Source organism: Lepidochelys olivacea (assembly GCF_965140295.1).
Source record: "Lepidochelys olivacea isolate rLepOli2 genome assembly, chromosome: 3".
Lineage (NCBI taxonomy): Eukaryota > Metazoa > Chordata > Testudines > Cheloniidae > Lepidochelys > Lepidochelys olivacea.
In genome coordinates, this window is record NC_140413.1 from 98,395,455 (window position 1) to 98,418,120 (window position 22,666).

General features: G+C 40.5%; 1 protein-coding gene across 11 annotated transcripts in view; it reads right to left on the reverse strand.

Moving 5' to 3' along the window:
* Positions 1-951: 951 nt before the first annotated feature.
* Positions 952-22,666, reverse strand: part of PTPRK (protein tyrosine phosphatase receptor type K) — a 581,803-nt gene continuing 560,088 nt past the window's right edge. For 6 of the 11 annotated variants that reach the window (XM_084622839.1, XM_084622842.1, XM_084622848.1 and 3 more), the window contains 11 exons: positions 21,155-21,252; positions 20,246-20,362; positions 19,171-19,325; positions 17,833-17,968; positions 13,695-13,844; positions 12,928-13,101; positions 9,809-9,940; positions 9,423-9,548; positions 7,417-7,580; positions 5,917-6,052; positions 952-2,159 (listed from right to left, as the gene is read on the reverse strand). In XM_084622839.1, coding sequence (XP_084478965.1) covers positions 2,106-2,159; positions 5,917-6,052; positions 7,417-7,580; positions 9,423-9,548; positions 9,809-9,940; positions 12,928-13,101; positions 13,695-13,844; positions 17,833-17,968; positions 19,171-19,325; positions 20,246-20,362; positions 21,155-21,252 — 1,442 coding nt within the window. In that variant the 3' untranslated portion in view covers positions 952-2,105. Of the gene's footprint in view, positions 2,160-5,916; positions 6,053-7,416; positions 7,581-9,422; positions 9,549-9,808; positions 9,941-12,927; positions 13,102-13,694; positions 13,845-17,832; positions 17,969-19,155; positions 19,326-20,245; positions 20,363-21,154; positions 21,253-22,666 lie in introns of all 11 variants that reach the window. The other 5 variants (XM_084622841.1, XM_084622840.1, XM_084622838.1 and 2 more) reach the window with 1 other exon arrangement.

Below are 22,666 nucleotides of genomic sequence, written 5' to 3' on the forward strand. Positions count from 1 at the left end.
CTGCCCATGATGTGAAGACAGAAGTGCAGAAACTGAGATGTGGTGGATACCCCATCTCTTGGAAGGTACCTTTTGTGGGTGGAAGATAGAGAAGTCTCCGACAGTGATTTTAGAAAGTCAGCTTAAAGGAACTGCTTGTGGGATGGGATGGCAGCCCCCAGAGGAAAGGCAGAGCCTGGGGAGGAGAGGAAAGACCCTGGTAAGAAACAAACAAAAACACAGTAGCCGGAGCATGAGAGTGGGAGTAGCCTAGAGCTGGATCACCACTCTGTGCTCTTTGTAAGCGTCCCCAGGCATGGGACAAATTGGGAGATAATTGATTAGGGCTGGGTGATTAACCAGTTAACAAGGCGATTCAGCTCACTAACTGGGGATGGTTAAGTGGGAGACACAGGAAGGGGGAGGGGCTGGAAGGACAAAGCAGCCCCAGATCTAAGACGTGAGAACTCTCTTCCCACCTTCTCACCCTTTGCTTAGGGGGTACAATGAAACTTGGGAAAAGCCATATGGTGACAGGACCTGAAGCTGCATACAACCTTGTAAATAAAGTACACTGTGATGGGCTTACATAAGAGTGTGTGGGGACTGCTTGCTAAGATAAATTCAGGGTGAGGGAGCATGCCCTGTGACTTTCTTCCTTTAAGCAAATATGGACATCTGTTGGAATCCACTGACATTGCACTACTCCAGCAACATGACGATTTCTTAGTAATGATAATAAATGAAATGTTGTCAAAATGAGCAATAATATGGAATCAATGTATTTTTAAAAAAGTTGTTTAATTCACTCTTACTTTACATTAGTATTTATAAGCACCTTGCCATTTTCTGTCAATTCCAAAAACAACTGGAGACTGGAACGATATTAGCTAGCAAAATGTCAAGACTTATTAACTGTGGATGAAGAACTAAGTAAAAACTCATGGCTGTTTTGTACACCAAGACCATAACCAGAATCTGGCATTGATTTATTCAAATTTTGCTTTGTCAGAGGCCAAAGCTTACATGTCTGTAAACATCAAAATAAACATCACTTAATTTTACAATTTGCTAAACAAACATTTCTTACCCTGAAAGGATATATGTTGTCCTCCTCTCTTGACCTGTGCTTCAAGCATTGTTGAATAATTTGTTCCCCTAAAACTAAATGGTGCTTAGAAACTACTTCCAACATTGTGCAAGTCATAAGCAAGGCCATTTTAATGTGTGCGATTTCCTTATATATTCCTTTGATCAATATTTAACTAATGCAACTGTGAAAAACTATACATCGTCAACAAAATGATTTGATTTTGGTCCTGTAGTTAAAGACCTTCTATAACTGAGTTGTTTACATGGATTTAATTCACAAGCATGTACACAACAAAATCACTATACCAATGTTTCTTCATCTACGCATAAAAAGTGTCTTCTACTTACACTAAAACATACAAAAAATAAACTACAAAAATCGTTTACACTTGATTTCAGCAAAAAAAGCTTTCTTCAAGAAAAATGATTGTTTTTTCAGCCATCAAAAAAGGAATGCAAGTAAATAATAAATACAATGTGCTTTCTCCGTATCGACATATTTACACTTGAGTCTTTGGCTTATGTTGAAGTTTCTCTATAAAGAACTTTATGTGATCCAGCCATCATTGCACATTAAAACAAAATAAGCCAGTTATATAGAGTTGCAACACTTGAAATGTATAAAGAATGAATTTTATGATCAATCGGCACAGTTTTGTTTTACTTCAACGATTTGTCAGAAGGAAAAATAATACCATTTAGGAAATATTGGTACATGCAACAGATGGTGGCTCTACTGTAATTGAAAGATGGCTGTATATACAAACACTGAAAAGTCCTAATTTGAGCAAATCTCTTCTGACTCTGGATTTCATTAAATTTATTTTTGTGACACTAAATGCTGATACTGTATACAGGCATAGAAACAGATTGAGTTCTTTTATTTAGATCCACAACTTCATAAGAAAAATACTTTTGCATTTAAATTTTAAAAGTCCCCCTCACTAAAATCTCTCTTCACAGGTTGAACAACTGTTGTCAAAACAGTTTACTGAGCTTCATATACTTGGTGTGCTTTGTCACATCCATTCCAACTAAGATGATTCAAGGTACTCCAAAGCGACATCATAGCAGAAACGATATTGCTCCTGAAAAAAAATGAGAATTAAAGAAACAGTCTAATATATTAAAGGGCAGGGATCTCTATGAGCACCTATATTCTCTGCCTACTGCTGTGCCATTTTAGTCCATACTAGTCTCACATGAGTTTTCTTTTAAATTATTAGATGTCTGATGTCAGCTCTGATTTTAAATCTCAGCCTAATAGACACAGTGGAAGGGAAGAAATGGCCACACATGGCAATAAGCTATTTGCTTCCCTGTGATTTGTTCTGCTTCTGAGTTGGTTATAAAACTTGTAGTTTTCATTTTCTAACAAAGTGTTTCTCTAGTGAATAACTTCAGTCTCTGTACAACTGACAGCTGCTTCTTCTATGTCAAATGGTATTTAGCAGTAAACTAGCAATAGCATCTTAATATCACTGCAAGGGAATACTAAGCTGTGATAGTGAACTGCATTAGGCCTCAAGACAGCATTAGAAATTGTGATAGATAATGTAAAGTCAAATAGATCGGAAGGTGCATTTAAGGGAGGCGATCAGGAAATACAGCTAGGAAAACGGATATTTATTTTTAACGAGGTTGCTGTTCAATGTCAATATTTGAAAAAAAAAGAAAAAGAAAAAAGAGAAGTTAATTATATTCTACCACCTTTTAAAACTAAATGAAACAAGCCTGGTCTCATGATTTACTTTAGGTTGCACAATCCACTAGCAGGAAGTGGTAGGATATCTAAAAGGTTTTATTGTGCTGCTTACTTTTGTTATCTGATGATCTTGTTGAATGTAGGGCAGATGACAATGCTACATTGGTTTTCCTGGTTTGTTTTCTACTAACGACTCAACAGCTGCTGCTGCTGTCGTTCAAGAGTTCTGAATAAAAGCCCACACAACACACACCACAGAGAAACACATTTACAGAAATTCAGTAACTGCAGATTAAAACTACAATGGATTTGGGGCTTTTAAAAAAATAGAGAGAAGTTTTCAGATAATTTACCAGAATATACATTGGACTCTCTTTATAGCAGCACTTAAGTACCACAAGTAATTTTCCATGTGATCTGACCTGCTTTCACTCTCAACAATGAACTGGAATCTGTGCACCAGTTTTGTGCGCTACATAGTCTATATAGTACTTTTAGCAAAATGGCCACAGGTAAGCCAGATATGTTCAATAATATCCCTCTTACAGCTGTTAACATTTTAGCTATCTTTTAATCCACTTGGTACTGGCAGACAGAAGCAACTATGATGCTGGCAGACCAGGTCATGCTAGAGTGTACTCAGCTCGATTCACGTGTGTATTAGTATAGATCAAAGTACACTGTTAACTGTAGAAGAGTGTATTTGGTGTTTAAACTTCATAAAACTAATGGGATGTTACATGAATTGTTTTTACTTATCTGTGTCCTGTCATAATAGCAAACGTTTGCATTGTAAATACACCTGTAACTCAATAACTCATCAGACATCAAAGAAGCCTTGTGGACTGCTAATGAAAGACTTTATGAGAAAAGGAGCTAGTTCCAAAGCAAATGGCCACTGTGTGTGATGACCTGAGGTCAGAGACTCAAAGTGCATTCCTCACTCAGCGCCATCAAAGGAAAGGCCCACATGGGTAGAGACTCTGTTACCTTGTGTTCTGTGAGGAGAAGGTATAAGAATGAATGCAAAGAAAGATCCTTCATCTCTGAAGCATTTGGACTCTTCAGGGAAGTGTACCAGATGCATAGTGGAGATCCCCAGAGTTATTCTGGGTAGCCCTGAAAGACTTTTGGAACTGGTAGTTTATTACATCACTGCCACCAATTGGGGTTACAAACTGTGATTCACCTGTACATATATTTTACCTGCTTTAACCTCTCAATAACTCTCATTCTTTTTTCTCAGCTAATAAATCTTTAGTTAGTTTACTATAGATTTGGCAGCCAGCGTTGTCTTTGGTGTAAGATCTGGAGTACCCAATGATCTGGGGCAAGTTACTGGTCTCTTGGGACTGGGAGTAACCTGATGTGGTGTGATTTTTTTTGGTTTGAGTGACCATTATCACAAAGTTCCGTTTGTCTGGGTGGCAAGATAGGCTGGAGAGTCTAACGGGACTGTCAGTGATTCCATGGTAAAGCTGGTATAGTGAACCAGGAGTTCACATTTGTTACTGGCCTGATGAAATCTAATTATAGAGCACCCCATCAGCTTGGGGTATCTGCTCTGTTTTCTGACAGTCTGCCCTCAGGTAGGCACTCACAGTTGTGAGCCACTCCGCACAGCGTGACAGCAACAAACAATAATTAGGGAAATCATATCATGTACACCCGAAGCCTAGTAAATTCTGACACCTGGAAAAAGGGATGTATGAGGAGAGGCAAACTGCACCCATTTTGTTCAATATGTAAGTTTGAAGGGTCAGAAGCAATTTTCATGATATACAAACCGTGAACATTTTTAATTTCAATTGGCATATCTGAGCTTAGTGCTAGAGGCAACCATCTGGCTGAAGAGTGAGGGTATTTGCAATACTGGCTGCTGTCAGCATGACAGTCAAATGGCAAAAATTCCAAGCCATTCTCCTATCTGCTTTCATACTTAACCATGACAAGAAAAATCTTTAATATTTAAGGACTCATATTTTCTAAAGGGCCTTCACTCGGTCTGCAATTTTGGAGGCAGGAGTGGAACATGAACAGGTAAAATACCCCGGGGGGGGGGGGGGGGGAGTGAGGTGAGGGAGAGAGCTGCGTCGAGAAAACGAGAGACTATTTCAAAATCAGGCATTTAACGTTTTAAAAAACTTTTTTTTTTAGAGTTATGGTTTGATAAAGCAAGTTTACAATAATAAAAACTAATCTATTAAAAGAAAATGTCTTTATCATTAAAATTTTCCTGTGTCATTTTGACTCTGTCAGGAAGTAGTGTTACAAATTACCACAAAGGCCCAGAAATAGTAATTGCAATTACAAAATATATTTCCACTTCACAGTTTATTCCTCTTAGGAAGAACTGTCTTGGTTTGTAAACTTTTAAGATGGTTTGTCTGAGCAAAATAGGCTCTAGTGTTAATTTAAGAACATAGGGTGATCTTGAGAGATTATAGTGTACCCTAAGGGCTTGTCTACACTTACTGGGGGATCGAGGCGTGGCAATCGATGCATCAGCGGTTGATTTAGCAGGTTTAGTGAAGGCCTGCTAAATTGACCGCAGATTACTCTCCCATCAACTCCTGTACTCCACCTGAATGAGAAGCACAAGGGGAGTCAACAGGACAGTGCCTCCCATCAACATAGCACAGTGTGGACCCCACAGTAAGTAGATCTGAGTACATCGACTTCAGCAACGTTATTAACGTAGCTGAAGTTGTGTAACTTAGGTCAATCTACCCCTGTAGTGTAGAAAAGTTCTGAATATTTTCCTTGAAAAGTAGGTGATATGGTAGGAGAGAAATGACCTACCAAAACACCCAACCCAGTTGCTTATGATGCTATCCAATGTGTAGTCCCTCTATGTGCAATAGGTTTCCAACTCAGGATATAACAATTCCCAACAGTACACCCACTCAGAATTATACTAGGGTGATACCTGCAGGTCTCCTAGCTCTAGTAGATGGATTGCTATGTTTTTTGAGCACAAGTTTCAGGATCTAGTACTTTTGGTCACACCACTAAAACGATGAACTGCATCCCTGCATCCCAGGTGAGAGTGCTCCCAAGTGAGCCATATCAATACATACTGTACGTTATCCTTCTTGCTAACTGGCTGTCTGAATTCCAATCAATGTGCTGTAACTTACCGGGGTTTCTACCATGTTTGGCTTACTATTCCGTAACGTCTTTACTGCGTGGAAAACATCAACAACATTTTGTCTTTTGACCATTTCCACAACTATGCCTATAGCACAGAACATTCCACTCCGACCACCACCATTCCTGAATGGAAGCAAAACAACAGAGTTAATACATCTGTTACGTATAAATATACCTGGCACCAATATCTCACCTTTAATTTTGTAAAAATACAAGATGGAGGATCCATTAGATGAGACAGACCTTTATGAATCCCCTCATAGCTCTAGTTGATGTGGTTTGAAACATCTGACACCACTGCCATTCTTGATACTGTTTTGAATCAATTGTGTGTGCTATATAGCTCATTATGCGGCCTAGCTATGCTATAACACAGCTTAAGTAGGCAGGACAAATTAAAAACAAGTGTTATGAATATAAACTGCAACATTTTCCATTTGTTTCTGGAGGGAACTGTTTAAAGTCATCATAAGCTACAGGAGTATTGGCAGAATATTACGGGAGTGTGCTGCCGATTTTATCTTTAGAGACACTTCTAATCTTTTTTGTAACTTTTTGATATTATTTCTGAAGGGTCCTGGAAACTAGGATAGGTGTTTTTTTTCTTCAATATAAATTTAAATTACATAAACAAACTATATGAGTCTCCAGACACCATATGGGCATTCTGGAATTTTGCTGTGGATAAGCGTCAAAACCGATCTGTGAACACTTAATTATAAACCTTCTTTTGAGGACAGTTTATTCAACTGCTAAAATTGAAGCTTTAAGTTGAAATATGGTAGAAAAGAGATTGGTCACTTTTCATTCAGGGAATGTAAAAAAATAGCTCTCTTTTAAAGATGACATTTAATTGGTTACACATATGGTGGGACTCAGTGGGTTTTTTTAATTCTCTCTTTTTAAATGACAGTGCTAGAAAAGCAAGTACTGCCTACATGGTGTACATTAATTATTTTTCACAAGCACTACTATAGATGTAACAAAAATGTCTCTGATTTCAGGTATGCATATTCTTGGTCCAGAATGACACAAAATATCTGTAACGTATAAACTTGTTGGAAGAGCACTATTCAAAATATGCAAAACATATAATGAAAAGCTTCATTATATGTAATCTCTTGCCACTTAGTACAAAGAAGCATCCTGTTGGATTACTCAATAGTATAATGGTATTGGATCAGAAGTCACTTGTGTACCCTCATTTATAGCCACCTGGAGAACACTGCCATTAGGTGTAAAACCCCCACAAAAGAGAACACACATCTGTCCAGCTAGCCACTTCTATTGTGCTCATCGCCACAGTATGTAGGCCCCAGTTTGAAATGAGTGACAAATATCAGAGCCACAATTAAAGAAAACAAAATAGGACACATGCAATAAAATGTATTAATAGGAGCACTGGATTGAATTTAAAATAATGAATTGGATGCTAAAAAGTCCAAGATGCTGCCATATACCCAGTCGGCCACAATAAAATTACTCACAGACAGTGAATGATAGTTCGGCCTTCCCCTTCTTCACATTCCTCTTGCCATTTTTCAACCTGAAGAATTAACTTCAAAAATGATCTCTTGGAGCCTGGAATGTCTCTGTGAGAGGCCCATCCCAAATACTGGAATTGCTGCACCATCAGATAGCCTTCCTGCGGCTGATGGAAGCCAAACCACTTTACATTAACCACGGCACATTTATAATCGATTTATGAAAACTACACAGATCAAATAAAGTGAAGCTAAATCAGAGTATATATTGCACACAAATTCTATTACATGTATGTGCTGAGCATACATACAAAGAGATAGCATAAAGATGTCTGTGTAAGTATTACAGAAGTCGGGCACAATGAAACAAGTTTAAGAAGAAAATGTTCTGGAGTTGTTGCAATTATGACATCAAAGTTTATAGGGCCACTAATTAAATAAACTAACAGGGATATTTCTCTGGATTCTAAACAGCTAGTTTATTTTAAAAAAAATTCTATCTCTACATAAGCAATAAGAAACCCTGTTGTTGAATCTGTAGACCTTACAGAAATGCAGTGGCTCTGTAGGAGCACTTATCCTGACAAAATATTTCCAGTTATAAAACAACAATAAATGATGGTGGTGTACAAATATGTTTTTTGCTTGAATGGAGTCTGCTCCTTTTGCCAACCCATCATATCCTGATGGCAAATCTCTGAGCCTTTCCTAAATTGGATTTCAGACACAGAGTGTTCTGGGGTGGCTTAGAATGTTTCAGAAAAGTTTTCCTGTACCTGGCTGTCCTAAAGAATAAATAACTCACTCTGGTTTCATGTAGCAGGGGCAGGCAAAGATGGAAAGAGATGTAGGGTCCTGGGAGGAAAAGAGATGGTGCAGAGAGAAAGAAAGGTTCACAGGAAAGGGATGGGAGAGAGATAGAGGAAACAAAAATAAAAAAGCCGAAACAGAAGAAAAGGAGAGAATGAAAATAAGAGATGGAACAAGTGAAAGAGACAGGAACAAGGAAACTACAAAATATAAGAAACAAAAAAGGACTACAACATAATCATTTAATGTATTAATATCTCTACACTGTATTGAAATTCCCAGACACAACAAGGAGAGTTAAAAGGAGAAATGAAAACATTTTGCTTAATACCCCTTTCAACCAATGCATTGAATTTGGATAAAACATGACCCAGTTCTGAACCATCCATGAAAAATAGCTTGGAAAATCAAAATCTGACAGAAGAGCCTTTGCAACACCCTTTCATTTCCCCATATCCATTAGCATCATCATTTATGAGTTAAATTAGAAATATGCTATGTACATCACAGACATTGTCCTAACTTGATTTCTAAATATGAGACATAACAAGTGAGGGCAACAAAGCGGGGGGTGGTTACAATAGCACAACCTATTGGTTCTCACAAATTTTTCTTTAACTCATTGCATGCAGGCAACATGGCAGAAATGAGTTCCTAGTGGGGACCTGAAGGAGAAGGTAGTGGCTGGTAAACAGAGTTTGAGAGAGTATTGAAAGAATGCAGGACAACCTGAAAAAAGGCAGAGACAGTAATGGATAAAAGAGATGAAAAGTGCATCAAGTCTTGAATCATTATTGGAGGTGGAGAGAACATGTTAGTAAATGTAGGTCAGGGAAGAGTGTCTCAAGAACCTCCAAAATCAGAATAACTTTGAGTCTTTTCACACATATTTAGTAGAATGTCATAACGCTTCTGCTTTGTTTTGTGGTTCTTGCACCACAAGGCCCACGAGGTGTTAATTATATAACCACAAGTGTCCTTCAGATATGCTTACATGCAACTTCATATGAAGGTTATAAAATGAAATACTGCTTGGGTCCATTATAGGCAGCTGCAGAAAAATAGTTAAATCTTAGGAACTGAATGTTTACTTCTGTTCTGCTTAATGTCTGAAGAGAATTAATATTGTATATTTAGTATTATGTAATACTCAAATCCACAATAGCTCAGTTAGCTGTTATCATTATGATGATACTTACTCTTGTTAGATTGCATATCCTGAAAATTCTGTTTATTACATCACAATCCATTGAACAAGACATGCATTCCACTTGAATAGGACCATATCTCAGCATTCCTTCTTCAGGCCAATACTGTGGACAGCCCTGCACAAGAATAAAATGAGTATAATTAAAATTTAAGTTGCATCATGAATATTGTAGTATTTCATTATTATTATAACACACTTTATAGTACAGTAATAGATACGTTAATTAATACTAATTAGTTATTGAAAAGCAAAGCCACAGGGTAATTATACTGTAATTGCAATGAAACTGCACTGTAATTATATTCACCCTATTACAAAGCATAACCACCTTGAGGCATTAATTTGTTCACAAAATCCCCATACACAAACACTAACCTGTGCTAAATCAACTTCATTTAACATTACAACAGAGGTACAGCCATAGTCATACACTAATCTCCAGAAATCTTTCACAGTGTTTGGCAAAGGATGTTGTGTGACAATGAAAGCAGCTGGTTGCCTGTAGCTCTGTAAAGAAAAAGGGTGAGTAGGAGACTATTACTAAAGAAAGCACTAAATAACGATTATGCAAACTCTGGGCCTCTTGGAAACATAACTACAAAAAAGTAGTGGCATAAAATCTAGCAGTTTTAACCAAAACAACTATTCAGACAATAAGATATCTTAAAGTGGGAAAAAAAAACCCAACAGGTCACATATGCATAAATCCCCTTTAAATTAATCACTTAAAAGTTGAGCCCATTGTTGCATACTTTGCTGAACTGGTGCTTATATTAAATGCATTCATCATAGTTTCAGATTATTTTAAAATACTTGGGAGACAAAGTAGAGATATATTAGCCCCATTTTACAGAGCGGGATACTGAGGCACAGAAAGATTGATTTAACCAAATTCACACAAGAAGTCTGTGACTCAGCCAGGAACTGGACCTAGATCTTGAGTCCCATAATGGTGCGATAACCACAAGGCCACCTTTCCTCTCCTAACTGAGCCTAAAGCTTTTTTCTTTTCTTTATAAACCTCTCTGGGCTGACATCAAAAAGATTTCAAGTTTAAAAATGTGTTTTTAATAGTTTTATTGGAGAAGTCTTTTGGCATTTTACATCCCCTCCCTGCATCGCTTGGCTGGGGTTGGACTCAGGTTGTGAGCATTGCTATGTTGTCACTAGTGGAAGGAGTTAACAGAAGACCAGCAGGTGACTATCATGCACAGTTGCCATCTGGGATAATGATAGTCGGGGGAGGGGGGTGGGGGGAGGGAAGGGAGGCTGGCAGTTATTTTTAAAGGTAATTAGGGATTAATTCTGACCAGTAAGGACACAGCTGTGTAGCTGCTGATGTACTCAGGCTGCACTACCTCCTACTGCAACTGGAATCCTCCTGATAGGCCTGGAGAAGCTCTATCTCCTGACGGCTGCAGCCCATATGCCTGCAACTGGGGGACTTCTGGCCCTGTAGCACATAGACTGCAGGCAGCACAGAGGGGAGGCACAAAGCAGTGCAAATAGGCTTCGATGGGACTAACCTCCTGGAGGCTGAGAACATAGAATCATAGAGTATCAGGGTTGGAAGGCACCTCAGGAGGTCATCTAGTCCAACCCCCTGCTCAAAGCAGGACCAATCCCTAACTAAATCATCCCAGCCAGGCCTTTGTCAAGCCTGATCTTAAAAACCTCAAAGGAAGGAGATTCCACCACCTCCCTAGGTAACCCATTCCAATGCTTCACCACCCTCCTAGTGAAAAAGATTTTCCTAATATCCAACCTAAACCTCCCCCACTGCAACTTGAGACCATTACTCCTTGTTCTGTCATCTGCTATCACTGAGAACTAGATCCATCCTCTTTGGAACCCCCTTTCAGGTAGTTGAAAGCAGCTATCAAATCCCCCCTCATTCTTTTCCGCAGACTAAAAAATCCCAGTTCCCTCAGCCTCTCCTCATAAGTCATGTGTTCCAGTCCCCTAATCACTTTTGTTGCCCTCTGCTGGACGCTTACCAATTTTTCCACATCATTCTTGTACTGTGGGGCCCAAAACTGGACACAGTACTCCAGATGAGGCCTCACCAATGTTGAATAGAGGGGAATGATCACGTCTCTCGATCTGCTGACAATGCCCCTACTTATACAGCCCAAAATGCCATTGGCCTTCTTGGCAACAAGGGCACACTGCTGACTCATATCCAGCTTCTCGTCCACTGTCACCCCTAGGTCCTTTTCTGCAGAGCTGCTGCCTAGCCATTCAGTCCCTAGTCTGTAGCGGTGCATTGGATTCTTCCGTCCTAAGTGCAGGACTCTGCACTTGTCCTTGTTGAACCTCATCAGATTTCTTTTGGACCAATCCTCTAATTTGTCTAGGTCCCTCTGTATCCTATCCCTACCCTCCAGCGTATCCACCTCTCTTCCCAGTTTAGTGTCATCTGCAAACTTACTGAGGGTACAATCCACACCATCCTCCAGATCATTTATGAAGATATTGAACAAAACCGGCCCGAGGACTGACCCTTGGGGCACTCTGCTTGATACCAGCTGCCAACTAGACATGGAGCCCTTGATCACTACCTGTTGAGCCCGACAATCTAGCCAGCTTTCTATCCACCTTACAGTCCATTCATCCAGCCCATACTTCTTTAACTTGCTGACAAGAATACTGTGGGAGACCGTGTCAAAAGCTTTGCTAAAGTCAAGGAATAACATGTCCATTGCTTTCCCCTCATCCACAGAGCCAGTTATCTCGTCATAGAAGGCAATTAGATTTGTCAGGCATGACTTGCCCTTGGTGAATCCATGCTGACTGTTCCTGATCAATTTCCTCTCGTCTAAGTGCTTCAGAATTGATTCCTTGAGGACCTGCTCCACGATTTTTCCAGGGACTGAGGTGAGGCTGACTGGCCTGTATCTACTGTTCTACTACAGGGCTGTTCGTATCTACTCCCTGCAGCCTCCAGCTCCTGGTGTCCTGGCAACACATGGTTTGCAAGTAGCAGAAGGAGACCGTCTATTGTGGGACTGTTACATCAGATCACATTTGAGGGCATGGGTGCTGAGATGGAAAGGGATTGGGTGGCTTGGCAGGACTTCCTTTTTTCCCCAACAAATATGGAATTGCTACCCGCAAATTATTAGCCCAAAGCTCAGATGAGCAGTATTCATTTCTGGACCAGTGACAGATTTGAAGATGCTATATATTGTGAATATGGAGGAATGGAAATTGGAGATTTAATACAATACTATTAAAAAGGGGAGTTCCCAGCTTTCCAGAGGATCACAGAAGCACTGAGATGCCTGAGATATCTAACACTGTAAAGGAACAACAAAAGTTAGATTAGTTGGATTTTAAAAATGTTGCCAAGACTTCCCTCTCCCTTCTTTAAGACCATTTTACTGAACACTACAGGAAGAAAGAATTACCCTTTCTTTAACCAGCAAGAGTTCTCTCTCACATTACACAGCTTTTCATGGCACGTTACGTAGACAAAGGAGGTAGTCTCTTACATCCATAAGAGCAGCATTGATATAGTTGCTGCTCTCCCCATCAATAGTAATTAAGAAAGGCAGACATCTGTCAGGTGGCAGCATATCCATGAAGCGATTCTTGTCATGATTCCTTGGCAAGCAGGCTATGCTGCAATCTTCAGCTTGCAGCCGAGGGGTCACAGAATTCAGGGTCTAAACAGCAGAAGGAATTAATATCGTGTTACATGTTACATATATACATCTTATATACAGTGTTCTTGAAATTCATTTGTTTATTTAAAATGTTGCAATGTGGGAAACATGAAAAATCACAAGCAAACAAGAGCATGGGTCTGCTTGAGAAACTTGACAGTTTTTCAGTTAAAATGAATGAAAGCTCAGGTACGAAGACACATCAGGAACTACTGAACGGATCCTCTAAATGCATCCCCCCCCAACATGCAATCCCTAAGGAAGAAAATAGAAGAGAATCTTGTGAAACACATATGAACTGTGTCTCACTTGCTTAAAATGCAAAATAACCCCCCATCCTGCCAGTTCAAGGTCAGTACTGTTCATTATAGTCAGCAGTCTACTGCAATTATAATCTAAGAAGGGTCCTTCATATTTAAGAGTGACCTTGTAAAGTACATAATAAAAGAAAAGGGTGTTATATTATCTTAAATACAAGAAAGGGACAAAGGTTATGAATTTGATATGAAAGCCTTTTAAGGAAAAAGAAATTGTATGTACCTATAGGCAAAGAAGTTGCTATTCTATGAAGAGCTACCAGTAACTGTAAATACCTGAAATTCATCTTTGAGATGTGAAGAGTTTGTCTGAGAGTCTATTCTAATCATATCAAAATATGCAGCTTTGAATTCACAGACAGGGATGGCAGTTTCTCCACATAAGCAAGCTTCCAGAATGGCGTCATGAATAAAGATGTACTGCTCCTACCAAAGGGGAAAAGAAAAAAAATCTAACAATTTTAAAACAAAATAAAATCTTACTTTCCTTCAAGATAAGTGGATCTTTCCCCTTCTATAAATCTTATTTCAAAGCAGCTTCCATCAATCCCTTGGATATTGCTTTAGCACCTTAAGTACAGTACACTCTGCCTAACTAGGATGCAGTTAATCAGTATTTTCCCTGAGAACTAATTTAAGTACAGCGATAGTAAGTGCATAAGTACACTAATTTGCTTAATGGGGGAATTTTCAGGTGATTTTGTGGTGCATAGGTCAGCGTGGGAGACAGGCTCATGCTGGTTCTGCTTGTTTGCTTCCTTAACAGTAGCTTTCAGTTCCATGATACATATAGAAAGCATATAAAATGCTTCAAGCACTACCCGCTCCTAGAAATTATGTGGCATATTTCATGCTACTTATTCGTGGGTGGACTGGTATACCTAGTGTCTCATAACTAGCACTGGGTAGGCAATAGACTCAGCATTACACCAACACAGGAAATGCTGCCTCCTGATTCTGTTGGCCTGTCCAGTGAGTCTGCAGCCCCCAGCCAGCTGCATTATTATTCCAACAGTATCTTTTGTCAAATATTATACAACACCCCAGGCCTGTCAACAGGGGATGGCAAAGGGGGCACCTGCCCAGGGGCCCGGGTGATTTAAAAGGGCCTGGAAGCCCCCGGCTGCTGCCACAGCAGCAGCAGTGTCAGCCAGGAGACCTGGGCCCTTTTAAATCGCCCGGGCAGGCCGCAGGACTCCTCGGCATGCGACTGCTCCAGGCCCCAGGCTTTGGGGGGCCCCAAGGGCAGGCGCGATTGGCCAGTGCGGGCAGTCCCAGAAGTGACAGATTCGTCACTTCTGCCCCTGGCCTCACCCCGCTCGGGATGGCCCTGGGGCCCGGAATTTCACAGTGTGCTAGTCACATCAGAGAGTTCGTAACACACACAGTCTCTGCCCACAAAGAATTTAAAATCCAAGGCTAGACAAGAAGTAACAAACAACTGGGAGAGTAAGTGGAAGGGACAATGAGAATGACAGTAAGATCGTGTGGTGACTCAATGGTGTGAACGCTTCATGATGGTAGTTTTTATTACTTCGTTATTAGAGAAAACGGTGACTAACCCTTCTGTATTCTTTGAGATGTGTTGCTGCTCATGTCCATTCCAAGTTAGGTGTGTTTGTGCACCACGTGGACCATTGCCAGAGATTTTTCCCTTAGTGGTATCTGTCAAGCTGGCTTTAGCACCCTCTGGTGCTGTGCGCTTATGCGCCGGTTTAAAGAGTGCCATCTTCACCCCCTCAGTTACTTCTTGTCCTTAACTCTGACAGAGGGTCAGGAGGGTGGGCTGTAGAACGGACACGAGCAACACACCTTGAAGAACAGTTATGGAAAGGTTAGTAAGTATGTTTTCTTCTTCGAGTGCTTGCTCTTGTCCATTCCATATTAGGTGACTCACAAACAGTACCCCAGGAGGTGGGCTCAGAGGTCATGGAGACGCTGACAGCAACACTGCTCTCCCAAGACGAGTGTTGTCCTGGGCCTGCTGGGTGATGGTGTAGTGAGATGCGAAAGTCTGTACTGATGTCTAGGTTGTGGTCCTGCAAATGTCCTGGACTGGGAACTGTGAGATGAACTCTGCTGATGAAGCCTGGGCTCTTGGCCTGGTTGATATAAAATTGTGACACCACCTCTGGCAGGAAGGCCAGGTTGGGGCGTGGCTGGACCTTGTCCTTGAAGAACTCCATATGAGGTGGTTCTGATGTAAAGGTCTTGATTTCAGAGACCCTTCTGGCTAAGGTGATTGCCTCCAGGAAGGTGACCTTCCAAGAGAGAAGCAACAGGGGGCATGATGCTAGTGGCTTGAAGAGGGGACCCATGAGGTTTGATAGAACCAGGTTTAAGTCCCATGGGGGGACTGGCTCACAGACCTGAGGATAGAGCTTCTCCAGCCCTTTGAGAAACATACAATTATCTCGTAGGAGAACACTGATCTGCCGTTCACCGGTGGGTGGAAAGCTGAGATGGCTGCTAAGTGCACCTTGATAGACAAGAGGAATCAGCCCCCGTTGCTTTAAGTGGAGCAAGTAGTCCAAGACAGACTGAAGGGAAGATCGAGATGGAGAGAGAGCTCATTGAGATGCACATGTTGAGAAGCGCTTCCATTTGGCCAGGTAGGTAGCCCTGGTGGATGCCGTTCTACAACACAGCAAGACCTGTTCTGAGCAAGCTGCTTCTTCTGGGTTCAGCCATGCAGCATCCATACAGTTAGGGGCAGGAAAGCGAGGTTCGGGTGAAGCAACCTGCCGTGGTCTTGTGAGATTAGGTCTGGGCTGAGTGGGAGCGAGAGTGGAGCTGCTACTGACAGATCCAGGAGCACGACGAGCCAGTGTTGGCATGGCCATGTGGGGGCTATCAGAATGACTCTTGACTTGTTTGTTTGACTTTTAGGAGGACCGTGTGAACCAGAGAGATTGGAGGAAAGGCATAGAATCAGAGATCTGTCCATGGGAACAGGAAAGCATTGGAGAGGGAGCCTGAGCTGTACCCAGACAGCGAGCAGAACTGTTGGCATTTTCTGTTCTGTCTGGTAATGAACAGGTCCACCTGGGGAGGCCCCGCTGTTGGAAGATTAATTTGGGACCTTCATAAGAAGGGACCACTCATAGTGAGAGGAAAGGAATTTGCTGAGGTGATCTGACAGTACATTCCAGGCTCCTGGGAGATGTGTCACCTCGAGATGAATGGAGTACTTTGTGCAGAAGTTCCAGATAGGTAGCCTCCTGACAAAGAGCTAAAGATTGGGCACCTCCCTGCTTGTTGATATAGAACATGGCTGTGGTATTGTCTGTCAGGACTTGCACCACATCACCTGAGATTCAGGGAAGGAACACCTGGCAAGCTAAGTGTACTGCCCTGAGATCCGTGAAGTTTATGTGCAATGAGAGTTCTTCTTGGGACCTGCGGCCCTGAGTCCTGAGGTGGGCTCCCCACCCTAGGTCTGACGCATCCAAGAGTAAAACTACTGATAGTTGAAAGGTAATAAAGGGCAACCCCATCATTTCAGATCTTGGGTCTTTCCACCAGTTCAGGGAGGCGAAGACTAGGGGAGTCCCAGAGTCCAAGTGGTGTCTGCTCAGGGAGCATACTGATGCTAGCCACGTCTGGAGGGGTCTGAGGCACAGTCTTTCACGCTGAACTACGTAAGTACATGTTGCCATGTGCCCCAGTAGCTTGAGGCAAACCCAAGCTGTCATAATTGGATGGACCATAACATTGGATATCAGCTCCAACCTGGTCCGGAATCAGGCCTCTGACAGAAAGGCCCTGGGTTGGGTCGAGTCAAGCACCGCCCAAAAAATTCTATTCTCTGAGCCAGGACAAGAGTTGACTTTTGTTCTTTTATCAGCAGGCCCAGCGTTCGAAGGTGCTTTGGACCGTGCTGATCCTGGAGCGCGTGGAAGCTACTGGGTTCTATTGTTCTGGATTGGGTGAGCTCCAGTTTGGGAGCAGGCAAAGAGCTGGCAGATCCTCTGTGCTGTGTGCTCATGGCTCCACAGTTCTGTTCTTATGCAGAAATTCCTCTTACTGTGGATAAATAGCCATCTGCCGGGGGGAGGGTGGGATGGGTGACTGACTGGGGGGATTTAGAGTAGCAGCCATGTTAGTCTGTATTCGCAAAAAGAAAAGGAGTACTTGTGGCACCTTAGAGACTAACAAATTTATTTATTCAGTGGTTTGAGCATTGGCCTGCTAAACCCAGGGTTGTGAGTTCAGTTCTTGAGGGGGCCACTTAGGGATCTGGGGCAAAAATTGGGGATTGGTCCTGCTTTGAGCAGGAGGTTGGACTAGATGACCTCCTGAGGTCCCTTCCAACCCTGATATTCTATGATTCTGTGATAAAGAGGATTTTGCTGTATTGATTACAGGAATAAAATTCTGACTTAATGCAGCTAGGAAAGATAAGCTACCATACCTCTGTTTGTACCATGTTGATGCGACGTGACCGTAAGGCTTTGACACAATTGTAGATGTCCACAACACCTTCCCTTTCTGCCATGTCTAGCATGATGTCAATCACAATGTAACAGCCAGTTCGTCCAGCACCAGCACTGGAAAGAATTAGGAAATAATTTCAGAGTACTCCCCACAATCCAGTAAATCTACCCCACGAACTTAGCAAACTCTCTTTGGCATTTACAAGTACACACTTGGAACACTAACCTAAGTTCTCATACGTATCTTTCCAATCATTACATAAACTTCCAGTTTTCCCTTTTATTCTTCAGAATAGCATTTAAACACACATGAAATGTATATAACTCAAAAGCAAGAACTTTTCAACAGATCTCAGATTATGTAAAAACAGCATCAGTGAGGTTCCTTTTTAGTATCTCAGAACATTCCTTCATGGTCCAGAAACAAAACTGTAGTAACAGACTTGTTAGTTGAACAGAGATCTTCAGGATGACTATGCTCTTTATGGAATCACTTCAAAACATATAGGACTTCATCTTTATTCAGAGAGACTAAGGGGAACCTTTTTTCCCAAGGGACAATTTCAGATAAAGTTTGACTGTAAAATGTAGACTCTCCCTTATACTCTGCTTTACGCAGTTAACAGTCCGGTGCAATATCAGGATTGTATGGAAATGTCTCTTGGGTTTTTACATAGCTATTATAGATATTTGCAAAGTGAATTTCTGCAACATGCACAACTTGGCTAACTCTATGTGCAGAATGTAGTTAACACATTTGATGGATTTGCCAAGAAATCATATTTCAATGAACTGTGCACCATAATGGGAAATTTGCAAAACTTACAAGGAAAACAACACTCTTTAGTTGTTCCCACTATATCCAATATCCAGGCTTATTTCAGAATGTTGCTTCACTGGGTGGATCTATTTGTTGCTATATGTTCAATTAAATATTCTACTTAAAATTATATTTCACAAAAGCACATTTTAAATGTCAACATAGCTGTAACAAAATACCGTCCTAGTACTCGGTCATAAAATTTTGCCATAGAGCACGTTAAACGTTAGCCTACATTATAACAAGGCTTGGCTAACAGTTTTGAGGAAAAAATATCTTCCCATACCAATCGGGGAAATTTTACTAGAATCTAGCTATGTTTGAACATTGTTGTAGTTAGCCTAGTTTTGCTTCCAGTGTGGACAGGGCATTGAAAGAGCAAATACATTCCCAAAAGTTAAACAACAAAAAGACAAACCCCACAACTTCACAAGAGACCACTATACAAGTTCACGTATAAAGTTGTAGAAAATTCATCTACCTCTTTTCTACACACCTGCAATGTACAACAACAGGCCCAGCACTAGGAGGGTTAGACAATTTGACTCGACGTATAAATGAAAGGAGGCCTGTGGCATTGTAAGGAACTCCATGATCTGGCCAGCCTGTGAAATGGAACTGTTTAAGTTCACGGATTTCATTGTAACCTCTCTGTCAAAGACAAAAATAATATTTTGAAAGAGGTTATTAAACTCAAAATATTCAACACCCAAAAATATTCTTTGAGTCAAGCAATGACAACACTCTCAGAATCTATATACTGTCTTCTCAAATTAATTTAAGCAAAGAACATGGCATTCTACGTTTAAAGGAAAACTGATTTTACAATAGAATTTAAACATGGCTATTAATAAATTCCTGGTTCATCTTTATCACGTATACATAAAAAGAGCAGAATCTATTCTAAACTGCCTGGCATCTTATCACATAAGGCTTACATAGTATAATGGTGCCATACTGTGATATTTTAATAATGTAGGGCAAATCTGAAACACATAATACTTATATTTGCTATTAAAGGATGCTAGATCAACTGTTCTAATAGTTTTTAGAGACAACACAGAAAAGCATTTTACTGATGTTTCTATATATCATATAGAATTCTCCAACCTATGCAGACAGGTGTAACAGTTATACCAGATGACCATAGCTGTTCCACACCAGCTAGTATTTGCTATCCATATTCATTTATGTTCATACTCTACGTAATAAACAAGTCAGGGTATTGATGCAACATTAACTCCTGTAAGGGTCAGGACATGTTCCAGTGAATGGGAAGATGGTTAAGAACAATGTACTTGGGCCCAGCATACAGGTTCGTTTTTAACGTCAGGAAGGGAAGTATACAACATCAGTCAAAACAAATTATTGAAGTACAAGAGCTACAGGTATATGAATGATTGCGAACCAATGATGTAACATATTCTTCCTATGGTAAAATAAATTCTGCATTATGGAATTGTTAATTAGGCAGAATGACTTGGTATTGTACTTGAATACGTGAAAGACACTGTTTAATGAACTGAGCTGCGAGGAAGCAATATTCTGATGATGTCTTTCAAAGGGCTTACCCTTTCAAGGGTGAATGTCCTGACTACGTACTCCGCAAGTGGCTCCATTTCCACACAAGTCACTTTGAAGTCCCCATAAACTTCGGTGTCATCAGGCCAGTACTTATAGCACTTGACCTAAAAACAGAATTAAAAGGCATCTTAAAGCATACAAAAGTGAAAGCATGCCAAATAGTAATTTAACTCATTATATCACAATTATTTTCAAAATGATGATGTAGTCATATGAACCCTCTTGTGGACCAGATGCACCAACTGCCAATCAAGTACTGCGAAAGCTGTTCATAATGTTAGTGTTAGGAGTTCATGCTGATTTACACATCCCTCCACAAAGGCCAAATAATCTTTCTGAATTAGTGAATCTGAATTCGATAGTTTTCTAGTAAGGAAAACATATTTTTCACTAGTTTTAATTAATGCTGTGTGATGTTTTCCATTTCAATAATTATGTTGTTGTAAAGCAATCTCAGGTGTTTTATTAAAGTAATTCTCAAGAGACTGGCTAATCCTAAAATGCAAAATAATTTGCTGATTTCTATCTGCTGTTAAAGATGATGTGCACTTGTTGTCTAGTCAGCTAACTGTGATCATCTGAGCACAGAGTAATATACAAATGTTTCTTATGCACTAGATTGTATTATGGATTCAGGCAGCATTGTTCCCTATTCATTAAAATAACATGGCAACAGCCTGATTTGTTAGGTCTTTTCTTTATAAAGCAGCCATATTATATAATGTTACTTCAAGCTGCAAGGACATATGAACTCAGAAAAATACTTTCTTATCTCCTTCACCCTCAGAGTTAAGGGTGTCTTTCAAAAGACTTTTCTGTATTTTCTTCAGCAATGATAAACAGCAATTTGAGAGGCTATCCTTAGGATATAACATTTTAAAAATAAAGTTCCTTACCCGTCCAACTTCAACTAAATTTGTAACCATCACAACACAAGCTGACTGTTCCTGCCATATCATTCTCCAGAAATCGTACACTGTTTCATGGACTGGACCTGGAAAAAAAACATTTAACACTATGTAATAAAACTATTACCCAACTGAACACTAAAAACAAAATCTTTTAGCATAGGCATTTGATATGCAGAAAATTATTTGCTCAGATATGAAAGGCTCTAATAATCCCTACAGAATTGCAGCATTATATTGACGACAGTTGTTAAACTATAATGTTATTCATAATTGGGGCAGAAGCATCTCAATTTAACCAAACTACCACTTGAAAGACATTAAAGTGTAAGTGCTCATACACTGTAGTAGCTACTCAGACAGTACGACAGAAGCCATATGTGGATATAATTTTTTAGTTTTGTTTTAACACTTGTTAATTAACATGGCTGTAAATTCTAGTGTCGACACTACACAAACATTTGATTGAGGACACAAACATTTGCCTCTACTTATGTTTGATCATATGCTGTAGCCTAGATCTAAATATAATAGGCAACAAATGTTTGTGTCCTGTATGGACAAGAATTTACAACTGTATTAATTAATGTGTTAAAACACAACTAAATGTTCGGGTGCAAACATAATCAATAAAGGAAGGCAGGCATATATAGATTCCATTAGAGCCCAAAGAAAAGGACTTTGGACTGATATATGATAAAAACTTATGGGCCAAATTTTTAAACAGGTTTCCATTTAGCCTCTAATTTTGCAGGTACAATCAACTACAAGTAAAAATTAGACTTAGACATCTAATTACTTGATTTGGGACCATAATTGGGTAGCTACATAGAATCATGGAATATCAGGGTTGGAAGGGACCTCAGGAGGTCATCAAGTCCAAACCCCTGCTCAAAGCAGGACCAATCCCCAATTAAATCATCCCAGCCAGGGCTTTGTCAAGCCTGACCTTAAAAACTTCTAAGGAAGGAGATTCTACCACCTCCCTAGGTAACGCATTCCAGTGTTTCACCACCCTCCTAGTGAAAAAGTTTTTCCTAATATCCAACCTAAACCTCCTCCACTGCAACTTGAGACCATTACTCCTTGTCCTGTCCTCTTCTACCACTGAGAATAGTCTAGAACCATCCTCTCTGGAACCACCTCTCAGGTAGTTGAAAGCAGCTATCAAATCCCCCCTCATTCTTCTCTTCTGCAGACTAAACAATCCCAGTTCCCTCAGCCTCTCCTCATAACTCATGTGTTCCAGACCCCTAATCATTTTTGTTGCCCTTCGCTGGACTCTCTCCAATTTTTCCACATCATTCTTGTAGTGTGGGGCCCAAAACTGGACACAGTACTCCAGATGAGGCCTCACCAATGTCGAATAGAGGGGAACGATCACGTCCCTCAATCTGCTGGCAATGCCCCTACTTATACATCCCAAAATGCCATTGGCCTTCTTGGCAACCAGGGCTCACTGCTGACTCATATCCAGCTTCTCGTCCACTGTCACCCCTA